Below are 13607 nucleotides of genomic sequence, written 5' to 3' on the forward strand. Positions count from 1 at the left end.
CAACTTTAGCAAGACAATTTCAAAATCCAAGCACAAAATGTTGAAGATGAGTCATGTTAATTAGACAAAAATTTTTACCTTAAGGGAAACTTGATACAAAATTGTAACGATGATGATGATGATGATCGTCTGCACCTGGTTTTCATGAATCGCGAAAAATGATGAAAACGATCCATTTCTCAGGAAACAAAACAGCTGAATGTCGTATTGAGTCTGTGTCCCAACGTTTTTTTTTTTACTTGTCAAAATAGCTCACCCTCAAATGTGTAATATTATTGTGGTGGCTCAAGTCCAAGATTTAAAACTGACGCGGAAGTCCATATGACGACGACGTTGTGCGTACGACGTCACGCGAACAAGGCGACACCCTGCGAGTGGTTCAATAAAAACATTCTTTTTTTATACAAACTAGTGGATCAAATGAATCACAGTTCATGAAAATAATAACTTTTGATAAACGTCTGATGCGTCCTGTTGATAATCGTACAGACTGCCAGTGAAATTTGTTCAAACATTCCACGATACAACAAATACCGGTATAAATGTTTTCACTAAATGTTCTATTAGTTCAAGATAACTTACACTGCATCATTCAAGTGTTATTATTTTATCTAGGCTGCTGTCTTCCTACAAGAGCTACAGGTATAAACCTCAAAATGTGAACTATTATCATTTGACCACTAGACGGATCGGTCACATTTCCGCGTAAATTATGTCTGTAATGTGTTATTTGCTGCTTCTACTTATTTGCTGAGGGCCAAAACAAAGGCCTACGCTAAATAAAAAGTAAATTTTTAAAAAATATTTACATTACCAAAAATATGTATTGTTAAACCACGTTTTACCATAGTTTCACCCAATAGGTTCACCTTGTTACTTTAAATAGTTAATTCTCACTATGAAAACATAAAAAATAATGTTGTACATTATAAATTTATAGCAGTGGTCTATACCAGTTTTACAGTAGTAACAATCCATATAATGTCTGCGTATATATTTATTTACTGTATTTATTACATCACACACCGTCTGCCCATGTGACTGACTGATCAATACATACAAGCAATAGGCATATTATACTACTAGGAATACAAACCAGGAACTGAAAGAAATGGAGACTTTCCCTTATTTAGAATTTACTTGTAAAGACAAGACACCACATAATAAAAAAAGATTTCACAGTGACTGATGAAATGAGCAACAAATGAACTGAGAGACTATAAAAAATAAACATAAGTCACCTAGACAGCTTTCTATTATCAATCTTCAGATCTTTATTTTCATAGAAGCCTAAAATGTTAAAGGTCAAACTTTTTAATCATTCAGCAAAAGCTCAGTACTCCGTCATTTCAGATAATGAACTCAAAAAAAAAAAAAAAACATGTAAGGGCAAACAAATTCACAGTTTACAGCAGTTAAGAGTAAAAACATAGATTCCAATTTACAACATACAAAGATTTCCCTAAAAAAAACCTGCTTGATTTTAAGGCACTTTTTTACTTGGCTGTGAAGAAAAGCTAAAAGCTAAAGCTAAAAACAGTTGTCGTGCTAGCACCATGTTCTTCTATTCAATACTACATATAAATGTGTGAGGAAACTGTACAGTACAGTAATATTCTCTTGTCAGACAAACTAATGAAAACACAAAGCATTAGGGCTTGAATATTGATCATACATCAAAGCAACATTATTTTAATTAATTAAATTATTCCTTTTGAAAAGGTCATGGTACAAAAGCTGGTTGAGCTTGGTGCATATTTTTAGCTGGATTTCGTTTCCTCCTCCAGTGGGATTGAACACGATCAAAACAATGCTCTCATATTACAGAGCCGTTAACTGAAACACAAAAAAACAATAAAAACTTTTCAGATTTAATCAGGAACATTAGGTAAAAGGTTTTCTTTACATGTTGAAATTCTCAGTCTGAAAATGTCTAAAACTAACATTAAATAAGACGGTGTTGACCAGACTGCTATCACTTCTCCAAAAAGTCAGCATTTGAGGAAGTTCTTTAAAGGGTTTCTTTAAAATGTCCAAACTTATAATCCAAGCTCCAGTTTGGACAGTAGTGTCACAAAGCCCCAAAAGAAAGTTAAATTCCTCAAAAACACAATTGTATTATGTTGCACATAACAGTGTAACAGCATCTTACCTGATACTGGATTCCCCCTAATGGCACTGAGCCCAAAAAAACACATTTAAAATGCTTTCACATCACATTTTTTCTTCTTCAAAGTCTCTGTTACACAGTAAATCTCAAATTATCTGCTTAATACCTCAGCTTTTTGTAATACTTGCCATTTTGTGTTTGACGACAACGAATCACAGCAATAGCTCCAATCACGACCAACAGCAAAACAGCAACAACAATTACCACCATAACATATCGAAACCAGTTCTGTGCTGTAAAGAGAAAAAAAGATGAATCATCAGTGACATTTGCACATTTCTATTTTGTTTTGTCAGTTTTATAAGTTCACTCAGCATTTATTAGCTTACATTAAAATGCTTCAGATACTCACAACAGACAGAAATAAAGAATCTCTTGAATATTGTGCGCCGCTGGCCGGTGATATCCAGGTGATAAAGTCCAGCGTGTTCAGTTCTGATGTGCCTGATGGTCAGAGATCCGGTCTTACTGTCCAGCTCCAGTGTGCCGCTGTATCTCCCATCAGCTCCGTCCAGCGTAGTGAAGACCTTCCCTCTATCGATTTTCGCTATGATAGAGTCTCCATGCTCAGACCTCCATACGATCACGTCATCGCTGTGTATTTCAGAAACACCAGATAGTAGCGTGACAGAATTTCCCTCCGTCGCAGACTGCCTGCTTTCTCCTTCTGTCTCAACATTAAAACACAGAGGAGCAATTAATGCATTCACCAGGAATCAAGTCTAATCCTAAACCGACACGACTCAACACCGCGACACATGTAAAGAAGGATATGCACTCTTCTTCATTTAAAGGGATGGTTCACCTAAAAATGAAAATTCTAATTACTCACCTTCATGTCATTCCAAACCTGCAAGACCTTTTTGTTAGTCTTTATATTTATATAAAGTTTGAGTCTATCCAAGTAGTGGATTTTCAGATAAATATATTGAAAATATAGTGAAATCCGAGAGCTCTCTGACCCTGCGTAGACAGCAACACTACTGACACGTTCAAGGCCCAGAAAGCTGGTTAAGGACATCATTAAAAAAGTTGTTGTGATACTGCAGCGAAGACTGACACGGAAAAGATTAAATTGTTGAATAAAGTCGTTATTTTTGTTTTCTGTGCACACAGAAATATTCTGATAAGCTACTACTAAATATTGTAGAAACATAACTTTTTGTAAAGTTGCTTTGCAATGATTTGTATCACAAAAAGCGCTATACAAATAAACGTGAATTGAGTCGTAGGTTCATAAAATTACAGTGAACCACTGATGTCACACGGACTATTTTAACCATGTCCTTACCACCTTTCTGGGTCTTCAACGTTTCAGTTGCGTTGCTGTCTATCCAGGGTCAGAAAGCTTCGGATTTCATCAAAAATATCTTAATTTGTGTTCTGAAGTTGAACGAAGCTCTTACGCATTGACCATTATGAGCGTGCATAACGCATTTGAAATAACAAACTCGAGCACAAAAAAAGACGTGATCTGTGAACATCACGGTCAAAATGTTTACTTTCGGTTAACAGTTAAACGGTCAATATGAGCATCCATAACTGGCATATAAACATAATATAACATACAAAGTGTATTAATTTTAAGCCACACAAAGTCAACATGTTGGCATTTCTTGCTCTGAATCTGCCATAAAATAAAATAAACGTTTATTTATCTTTGAAAAGGTGTACCTGCATTATTATGCCATTATCATTATATTAGTTGAAACTGGTCTTAGAACGACAACATTATCGTTTATCGCGATAATTTCTTGGACAATTTATCGTCCAGCAAAATTTGTTATCGTGACAGGCCTTACTAACAAGAACGAGCGCACTTGACGATGAATTAAATGAAATACGCTGTGTTTTCCACAAACTGGCAACCAGAGGTGCCAAAATACAATTGGATAAACTGGCAGAGAGCGGATTTCAGAGACCAAAACAGAGACGGACATTCCTGCCCGGAATTTTCAAAAGAGAACAACGGAATGTAGTGTTGTTTTTCAGATAAACAAGTGTTAATGCATTTCACTATGAAGCGACTCACCCTTGGAAGTCACATTGAACGTCTTGTGCGTGGTGTATCTGCTGCTGCTCTTGCTGATGTTAATTTCATAAAGTCCAGAGATGTTGGGTTTGACGTTAGTGACGATCAGCGATCCAGTCTGATTGGTCAGATGCAGTCTGTATCTGAATCTCCCATCAAGAACATCATCATATGTAGAGAAGATTCCAGCGGTTTCATTTATTTTAGCTATGAGTGTGTCTTTAAACTTCCAGGTAATCTGATCTTCTCTCTGTATTTCAGATAGACCCGAGGGTAGAATGACAGAGTCTCTCTCCATCACCAACACAACCTTCATGTCATCCGACGCCACACCTAATAAACAGAGATGTTTCTGAGGGTCAGCAAACACATTCACCTCGAGTCTGAAACTGCACCTGAACATCTGACACACTCACCACTGATACTGAAGGATGTTTTTGATGACCCTCTGGCGCTGTTGATATCAAGTTCATAGAGTCCACAGTCTGCGGTTCTGATGTTTCTGATCTTGAGATCTCCGGTCTGATGGTCCAGCTGCAGGTTGTCTCTGATTTTCTCAGTAACTTCAGCCTGTACTTTGTTATTGCGGTCACTATTGATTATAGCAATGCGATGTCCACTAAACCTCCACTCAATCACATCATTGCTCTGTATTTGGGTCACTTCTGACTGTAGAGTGACAGAATCTCCCAAAATCACAGACACCGCCTCCACAACTTCTGTCTCAACACCACACACCACTACAAAACCAAGAAGCAGTCGTTTACAATAAAAGTCACATGTGATATGAAAACAGAAGCCTTCCCATAACTTAAACCACAGGTGTCAACCTCAGTTCTTGGAGTTAACTTTAGTTCCAGCACACATACCATGCAGATCTCAAATAAGCTTCAATCACTTGATTAACTGGATCAGATGTGTTTAATAAGTTTGAAATCTAAACCGTGCACCCCTGACCTGAACAATACAGATCACATTTTTACTCCAAATAAAGTTTAGATAAATCTCAAAGATGTTGGAAATGGCGTGTGCCTCAATTTCAAGTTTCATAACATAGGGTTCTGAATACTTTTGATATTTCAGGTTATCAAGTTATCACATGGTTTATTGAATATAGATTAATGTGGGAGAAAGCAATAAAATAATAGGTGTAGGAACATTTAAGATTTTGTAAGGTATACACACACATATTAATATATATATATATATATATATATATATATATATATATATATATATATATATATATATGAATAAGTAATAAGCTCAAATGTGGGGCTTAAGACCCGGAAGGCACAAAACTTCCTAAAAACACGTAAATCGAACAGAACTAAACCTCTGTATCGTTTCAATATGAACAATTAATTAAATCAATATAACAACTTACCGTTTACAAATAATAGTAACACAAATATTAATCCGAGGTTCTGCATATTGAGTTTAGTGTTGACACCGAGTCCCCAGTGTGTATCACGCGACTGTTCACCTTCAAAGAACGCGTGAGGCTGGAGTTGACACAAACCACGTGATGGATGCGATGTTTGATATGATTGATTATGGATTGGTGTTGGTGATTAGTGAAGGGACGAACACGTTTAATGGGGTTGATAAAGAAAAAAAATTATATACGGTAGATGACATCTGAGTGGAAAAGTTTCCTTCGTTTGGTAATGTTTTCTTTTGATACTCAATGCATAGTTTACGTCTGTTGTACATTTTAACAACCTGCAGGAGGCGCTGTTGTCGGATAAACTACTTGGATAGACTTAAACTAGTGGTTTTCTTTTTGAATCATTTATTTATTTATTATATATATATATATATTTATTAATTTTATTAATGTTCAGTTCCATCACACAAGGCACAGTGCAAACGTTGCACATCTCAAAGCATGCAAAACAGAACAACATCAACAACAAAAATGCAAAATGAATACAAACATATAGGCTTAATTTAAATAAAACCAAAAATAAAATAAAAAAGTTAGAAAAGCTTTAGAAATGTATGGTTTTTGTAAGCTCCTTATTTTCTGATCTCATATTAGAAAGAGATTCAAAACATATTTTAAGATCAGTGTTACATAATGTAATAGATGACGGTTTCTTTTGAATTACTTTTAACTTATGAATATAAGTTTGCTAAGTTAATTATTAATTAACCGATTAATAATATAAATGATATGAATGATGAATTCAACAGATACATTACAAAAGGTACACTTATCACAAACACTATGAATATATCTGCTAACAACTGCATTTACAGGATAACATTTGTGAATCATTTTGTAAAGTACTTATTTTACTTTATTAGAAATTACCTATTTATATGGTAACATCCATATATATTGCCATTGTTCAACAGTGTTGTGGGTAACGCGTTACAAAGTAACGCGTTAGAGTACTCTAATTACTTTTTTCCTGAAATGTGTAACTTAACGCGTTAGTTTCGTGCGGAAGTAATCAGTAACTTCGTTATTTTTTAAAAAAAGTAATCTGTTATTTTAAGGAAAGGAAAATCCGGACTGCAGCCTGCTTTTTGTCAGACAGTAGGCGTAGGTCTACTGTGCCACCTGCGGATGTATCAGCGGAGCCGAAGCTCTGTGATCGTAAAGTCAATGGCTGTGATACGTCTGTGCCCTGCGCCTGACCCTGTGTGTGTGTGTTTTTTTCGAACTCCCGTCTAGATGGCAGAGAGGACAGCGTTTGGTTTATGGAAGTACGCACATTATTTTCAATTTGTCAACAAAAAAGAAAAGAACATAACGGTAAAATGCACACTCTGTGAGTGACACTTTAATAATAATTAGTTCGGCTATTAAGCGATTTGTCATTTGCCTGTGTAGCAGTGAATGATTTAATTCGGTCGGTTTGTTATCATTTTTGTTTGACAGGCAGATGTCTGTTAGATCGTTGGCTGGCTGGTTGTTCATCATTTCTAAATGGATTTAAATCTGCAAGCCTGTTTAAGGTTGTGTTTACAAGTAAGCATACTTGTACTTTGATAACTGCATTATTTAAAGTTAAAGAAAAATCAGGAGTTATCTTGTGGTGCTCATAATATACAGTAGCCTAGGCTACCCGGGCTGGGTAACGTTAGGTGCGAATTTTGATTAATAATATGTTCTGTGATAATAAATAAATAAAACGCCATGTGGAATAGCCTATTGCTGACTGTCTTTCCTGTTATTGTTATCCTGCAGTGTTAATTTAGTCGGATGACTGACGTTATTCATTGTCGGGAGTCACGACTTCTAGGTGCATTTAAAGGGGCCGGGGGCTGTGTCTGTCGTGTGTGAGCCGCTGCAAACGGCTTTTAATTTTTGGTAACGCATGAGTACTCTAACGCGTTACTTTTATGAATAGGTAACGCTGTATCATAACTGATTACTTTTAATTGATGGTAACGTTGTAACCTAACTAACTACTTTCCAAAGTAACTATACCCAACACTGTTGTTCAATATAAAACACCTGCTAGGAGAAAAATCGTGTTTGTACAAAATTGACCAGTAAAATGATGCTTGTTTGTGATAATTGGCCAAAAGCAATGGGATAGTCTGCCAGTTATATACAAAAATGTAATCCCTCAAGTTTTTTTATTAAATGATATGGGGCAATATTGAAATGCTCAGTTTTACACCAATTAATTTTTTTAATTCTTTCACTTTTTATGCATTTTTGTCCGAAAACAAAATAATTGAAATGAATCAAATATCAAATGATTGCTTACTGTATAAAAAGCTTTTCTAAAATCCAGAAAAAAGTATTAAAGGGTCTCAATTTAATAAATTACCATACCAATAATTAGTACAATTCTGGTGTAAGCCCATCATTTCCAGCGGATTCGTTTTTATACATAATTCAATTTCATTTAGAGAAAGGTCTTGAGAACAGTCTGTTTTACTTTCTAGAGACAATTTTTCTGGACTTTTAATTGATTTAAAAAATAATTGCATTTTCTTGATTTCCTAAAGAATACATATCTGCATTATACTTAGAGACAAATTCAGAAATCAATAAGTTTCTAAGTTAGTTTATTTCTGCACTCCTTTTCTCAAGACTAAAAAAAATATTTGCAGTTTCTTTCACCTTCTTCCATCCATTTCCTTTTAGATCTTACTCTAAACAAAAAGTCTTCTGCACTTGACTTGAATTAAAAAAATTAAATAAAATAAAATAAATATAATATATATATATATATATATATATATATATATATATATATATATATATATATATATGATAGCTGATAGCTGTTAATATTGTTATTGTAGTTGCACATTGTAAGCCTCTTTGTAGTAGTAATTTCTACTGTTGTTTTTAAATGCCAAGTTTTTATTAATTGCCACACATATAGACACAAATTGCAATGAACAAATAAAAAACACAGTTTAACTGAAATTTTGAACATTCCATATCACACTAAACAAAATGAATATAAAATCTACCCAAGCCAAAGGAATGCATAAAAACAAGAAAAAAAAAATATAATGATAATGGATTTACACTGAATTATCATGAAGCTGTTTTATATTGTAAGTCATGATGTCTCTCGTTTACACCTTTCCTGGATGTGATGATGTCATAAAATACAATAGCGACAGTAGCCACGCCCACCACAACGGAGAGAGCCAATCGGGCGAGAGCTTCAGAAGCATGACAACAGAAGGCACAATCTGAGAAAACAAAAGCAAACGACATTTTACATTCGCAAAAGATGAACAGCGAATCAAGTCCTAAACTGTAGCCATGCATAGCCTTTTCCCACAAGATGCTAACATACCTGAACATGGCCGACAGAGATCAGTGACGTTGACATATTTAGTCCGGTTGTTGATGGGATTGCTCACCATACAGCTGTAGGAATCATCCAGACACCGCAGACGTAAAGACAGACTGTTGTTGAGATCAGACACACTGATGCTGGACAATAAACTGTTTCCTTTGTACCAGGAGAGAGTCACATGACCCACATTCACCACTGAACACAACAATGAACAATTCTGCTGTGATGAGGATGAAGAAGATGAATTTTGTGGAGAGTCACTTATAATGACAGGAACGGGGAGACGAGCTGAAAACAGGAGAGAATAAACAGCAAGTGTCAATTATTTATGAAATATGGTATTAGATAAACAAAAGAAACTGTAAACCTCTACTCACCATAGACAGTAACATTAAATCTATAAACAGACTTTGTCTTGCTGCTGATGGTTACTTGATAAACTCCAGTGTGTTGAGTTGTGATGTCTGTGATGGTCAGAGATCCAGTTTGATGATCCAGCTTCAGTCTGTCTCTGAATATCCCGTCAAGAACATCATCTATTATCGAGGTATGGTTGGAGGTGATTTTTGCAATAAGATACCCATTAGTTTTAAAGTTCCACATGATCAGATTGTCAGATTGTTTAACGCTAAGATCAGGGTTTAGAGTGACTGAATCTCCCTCCGTCACTGGCACCGACTTCACCGCGTTTGAATCAGCAAGCACACCTGGAGAGCGAGTTTTGGTTAAATATTTATTTATGTATTTATGCCGAAAAGAGTTCCACACTAATATCACTTTATGACATCTAAAATGTAAGCGAAATCCCTAAGGTCTTACTCGTTAGACGTCAGGCTTGAATCTATCACAAGGATGCATTCAGTTCATTTACAATGTTTCACTTTCTATTCATCAAACAATCCTGAAAATAGTATCAGTTTTCAAAAAAAAAAAAACAAATGACAAAAATCGTACAAATCCTACATCTCATAGTAATACCTCGATTGGATTTAAAGCACTTTTCCATCTAAGAATATAAACCAGAGCACATTTGTCTGATTTTGGTTGAGCGTTATTCATTTGTACTAAATAATTCATCTGCTACCATAAAGCATGACACGTTTAACTTACCAACCAGACAGCAACAGCACAAACAGGACAAAACGAATCTGTCGACCATTTTCCCCAACAGTTCAGCGCTCTGAAATAAAATCTCTCCAGGTGCTCAAGATTAAAACACTGAACGTCTGTGGTTTGCAGACAGTGAGAACAAGTACTCCTCCGCTGCATCTTCTCTCTCTCTCTCTCCTCCCTCCACAGATACGACAGCTAAACCCGAACACGCAAAATAACTCATCTGAGATTTCAGTGAGGAGGATTTCATTTACAAGTCATGGAGGATTCAGAGAAGCTGCTTTTACTTGTCAAAGCACAAACACCAATGATGGTTACATTTACGGTTCTTCAGACTGTTTTATGTGGTTCAGAGGTGGCTTGAGTGCATTTACACAAACCGCAGTGCAGCTAAACAATGCGCCTTCTGCTCAAACAATATTGATGCTCATGAGCCTATAAAGAAACAATGCTGACTTCCTTGATAACAATCAGATTTCTCTTACACTCATCCACGCCCTTATGAAAAATAAGCTTATTTAAGTGTGCTATTAGTGTACTTCTTTTAAACATAGGAAAGTATAATTGTAGTCTAATTGTTATGTACTTCTCAGAAATGGGTTTTATGTACTCATTTAAGTGTACTTGACTTATACTTAGAAAAAGTCAAAATAGATTTGAACTATACTTGTGCTCCTAGAATCTGTGTTTTCATTATTATACAGTAGAGGGTGCTAGTACACATCTTCTGCACAGAATTAAAAAGTGAAGAAGAAGAAAAAACAATGCATACTAACACATGTAAATCTAACACGGTCATCTGACATAAAACAGCATCATAACTGCAACATTATGGAATAGAATGTCGACAGATGAAGATGTAATAATTACATATATATAACTTTACTTACGTATACCTAATAAAATAAACTTGAAGTATACTACTTTTTGGTAAAGGCATTCATTCAGATCATTTATTCTGAGAAAGTAGATTTTTTTAGAATAAAATCTGTGTTTTAACTGATTTTAATGTGATCATGAAGCTCATGTGAGGTGGGGAAGTCCAAAAGGGAAGTCCAAATGTGCTTTTGCTGTGACTGTGATTGAATGAAAGCAATACAAAAACTTGCTATTTGACCTCCAGTCTGGAAAACAATGTGGTTTGATGACACAACTGTAGATTCTGCTGGACAAGCAGCATATGCATGTGGTGACTATAGGTGTGAAGATTGCATATGGGTTTTTCATTTTGTTTTTTCTTCTTGTTTCCTGCTGATAAGAAGTTCACAAAACATGAACCATGAAAGTAAAATGTTGTGAAATATATATAAATTCAAAATATTTCTTTGTGAAACTTAAAATAATGCCATATAGTCTTCGGATTAAGATGAATCTTGTTGTCCATGACATTCAGATTATGTAACGGTGTGATATTTCGGTAGAATTTAGCAAAGGTCACTTCTAAGAACCTTATCACACCTAGATCCCACATCCTGTAGGAGGACCTTCTTACTGAAGACAGAGAGCACTTGTTGTTCCTGAGTATGTGTGTCAATGCTTGTGAATGTCTAAAATAAGTCTTCTGAGGGAAACATCTAATGACGAACTTTCACTGTTTTGGAGAACTAACAAATGCATCAATGGTGAAACTCTCAGAAAAAAAGTACATGCAAAAACTGCACTTAGGGGCTTATCAGAGGGAAGCACTTTGTTTACCCCTAAAAGTTTCTAAATTACGCCAAAATGTATGTTCCTGCAAATATCCTTTTAAAAACAGGTATGGTTTTAGATGGAGGTAAACAATTGAGAAAGAAATTGCTCAAAATTATTCACACCCTTGTTTAATATGACCAAAGAAGTCATCCTCTTATCTTTTATTGAAAAAAAAGACAAAAACCTGACTTTTCATTCTGAATCTCATTATGAAATAAATATTTTTTTCTCTAATACACACTGACCACAATTAATCATACCCTTTATTCAATACTTTCCCCAAGAAAACAGCTCTGAGTTTTCTCCTGTAATAACTGATGAGTTTGGAGAACACCTGATAAGAGATCAGAGACCATTCCTTCATCCAGAATCTCTCCAGAACTTTTCAGTTCACCACACTCATTTTCTATAGGCTTCAGCTCAAGGGACTGGGATGGCCATGGAAGAATATTTGTTTTGTGCTCAGTGACCTATTTTGGTTTTGAGTTTGATATCTGTGGATTATTTTCTTGTTGGAAGATCCAACCATGGTCCATTTAGAGATTTCTAGCCTGGAGAGTCAGTTTTTAAGACCACGGTTTTCCCGCAGAATTGACCTACTTTAACATTGTTGCCGCTGGAGGGTTTGTTGCGAAAACCTGGCAACCCTGCCCCTTTCTCAGAAGATTGCAGAGCTTCAAGAGCTCGTGCTCGGGGGCACACCAATGCTATGGTGACCGTGTTAATAACCCTATACACAACGCAATTTTTAACTTCCGCATTCCTATTCACAATCATTCTGGAAGCACGTGAAGGAAGCATTAGTGAAAACAGGCCAGAGTCAATCGTAGCTTTAGCAACATTAGCCTTACAGAGAACCCAAAAGCTCTTTTGGAAAGCAAAATATTATGCGTGATGCTTACTTTGTCTGGAGTCTGGACGTTTGCGCACAAATCGTTGGTATCGATCCCCCTTCAGAAGCAATCTTTGCACACCTCCAGCGCTGAACTGAGCCTCTTTTTTTTGTGTGCCAATTGAGTTCAGTGTAAAATTTTAGCAAAAAGTGTAGGACTTTTCCATTTTTTTTCTGGCACATTCCTTCGAAAATATAAGTTAACCACCGTGTCCTCAGCTGTCTATGGAGACTCTTGTTCCTTGGTGCATCCCAACACACCATACTTTTAACGGCTCTTTGGCACTGACATTGTATCTCCAGCAGATACAGCAAGAGAACAGTAATGGCGGACCGCAGCTTCTCACTCATGACTGTGTTAAAAACCCAACTTTTTGTTTCATCTTACCACAGAAGCCAGTGTTATTTGAAGTTCCAGTATGCTGGAGTTTGTTTTTGGATGAGAGCATTTTTCTAGACTTTTCTTTAAACCCTCCCCAACAACATTTGCTGATGTAGGGGCTTTTTGAATTATTATTATTATTATTATTATTATTATTATTTAGGCTTTCTGACCCGAGGCTCAACAATTTTCTCCAGTTTATTTGATCTTGCTCAGAGTCATTGGCTATGCAAATGCTCCTCTCCTCACCACACTTTAAGAAAAATTTGACAAACAACCTTTTCCAGACATTTTTTATAACATCTTTAGCTGATTGGAAATTCTTAATTATAGCCTTGATGGTGGAAAATAGATTTTTTTAAGCTTTAGCTCTTTTTTTACAGCCACTTGCTACTTAATGAAGTTCAACAATTTTTTGCGTTCACATCATTTCAGACAGGAACCACTTTGGCAAGTTTACTTGAGTTTATTGAACACAATTTATCTTTGGCGGTATGGTTCCTTATGGGGGTTTTTACTCCCAGAATAATTGAACATAC

The 13607-nt window shown here is 35.7% G+C and overlaps 2 protein-coding genes across 2 annotated transcripts; both read right to left on the reverse strand.

Annotated features, from left to right (window-relative positions):
* Positions 1-1653: 1653 nt before the first annotated feature.
* LOC113040256 (uncharacterized) lies at positions 1654-5736 on the reverse strand. The gene is made up of 6 exons (XM_026198597.1): positions 5590-5736; positions 4619-4942; positions 4203-4535; positions 2523-2837; positions 2299-2403; positions 1654-1836 (listed from the first exon to the last, which is right to left on the reverse strand). The coding sequence occupies exons 1-6, from the start codon at positions 5633-5635 to the stop codon at positions 1817-1819; spliced, it is 1143 nt and encodes a 380-aa protein (XP_026054382.1). The 5' UTR covers positions 5636-5736; the 3' UTR covers positions 1654-1816.
* A 2781-nt stretch (positions 5737-8517) lies between these two features.
* On the reverse strand, positions 8518-10392 carry LOC113040704 (SLAM family member 9-like). The gene is made up of 4 exons (XM_026198975.1): positions 10100-10392; positions 9367-9696; positions 8987-9277; positions 8518-8879 (listed from the first exon to the last, which is right to left on the reverse strand). Exons 1-4 carry the CDS (start codon positions 10146-10148, stop codon positions 8719-8721), a joined length of 831 nt encoding a protein of 276 aa, XP_026054760.1. The 5' UTR covers positions 10149-10392; the 3' UTR covers positions 8518-8718.
* Between the last annotated feature and the right edge of the window lie 3215 nt (positions 10393-13607).

The sequence above is a fragment of the Carassius auratus genome, chromosome 22 (genome assembly GCF_003368295.1).
Source record: "Carassius auratus strain Wakin chromosome 22, ASM336829v1, whole genome shotgun sequence".
NCBI lineage: Eukaryota > Metazoa > Chordata > Actinopteri > Cypriniformes > Cyprinidae > Carassius > Carassius auratus.

Excerpts from the sequence above, each read along its gene's own strand:
- LOC113040256 (XM_026198597.1), bottom strand. The coding sequence starts at position 5,635 with ATGCAGAACCTCGGATTAATATTTGTGTTACTATTATTTGTAAACG. Across the intron at positions 4,943-5,589 it reads GTTACTATTATTTGTAAACG|TGGTGTGTGGTGTTGAGACA; the intron begins GTAAGTTGTTAT and ends TTGGTTTTGTAG. Across the intron at positions 2,404-2,522 it reads ATTCTTTATTTCTGTCTGTT|CACAGAACTGGTTTCGATAT; the intron begins GTGAGTATCTGA and ends TTCTCTTTACAG.
- LOC113040704 (XM_026198975.1), bottom strand. The coding sequence starts at position 10,148 with ATGGTCGACAGATTCGTTTTGTCCTGTTTGTGCTGTTGCTGTCTGGTT. Across the intron at positions 9,697-10,099 it reads GTGCTGTTGCTGTCTGGTTG|GTGTGCTTGCTGATTCAAAC; the intron begins GTAAGTTAAACG and ends CTCGCTCTCCAG. Across the intron at positions 8,880-8,986 it reads TCTCTGTCGGCCATGTTCAG|ATTGTGCCTTCTGTTGTCAT; the intron begins GTATGTTAGCAT and ends TTGTTTTCTCAG.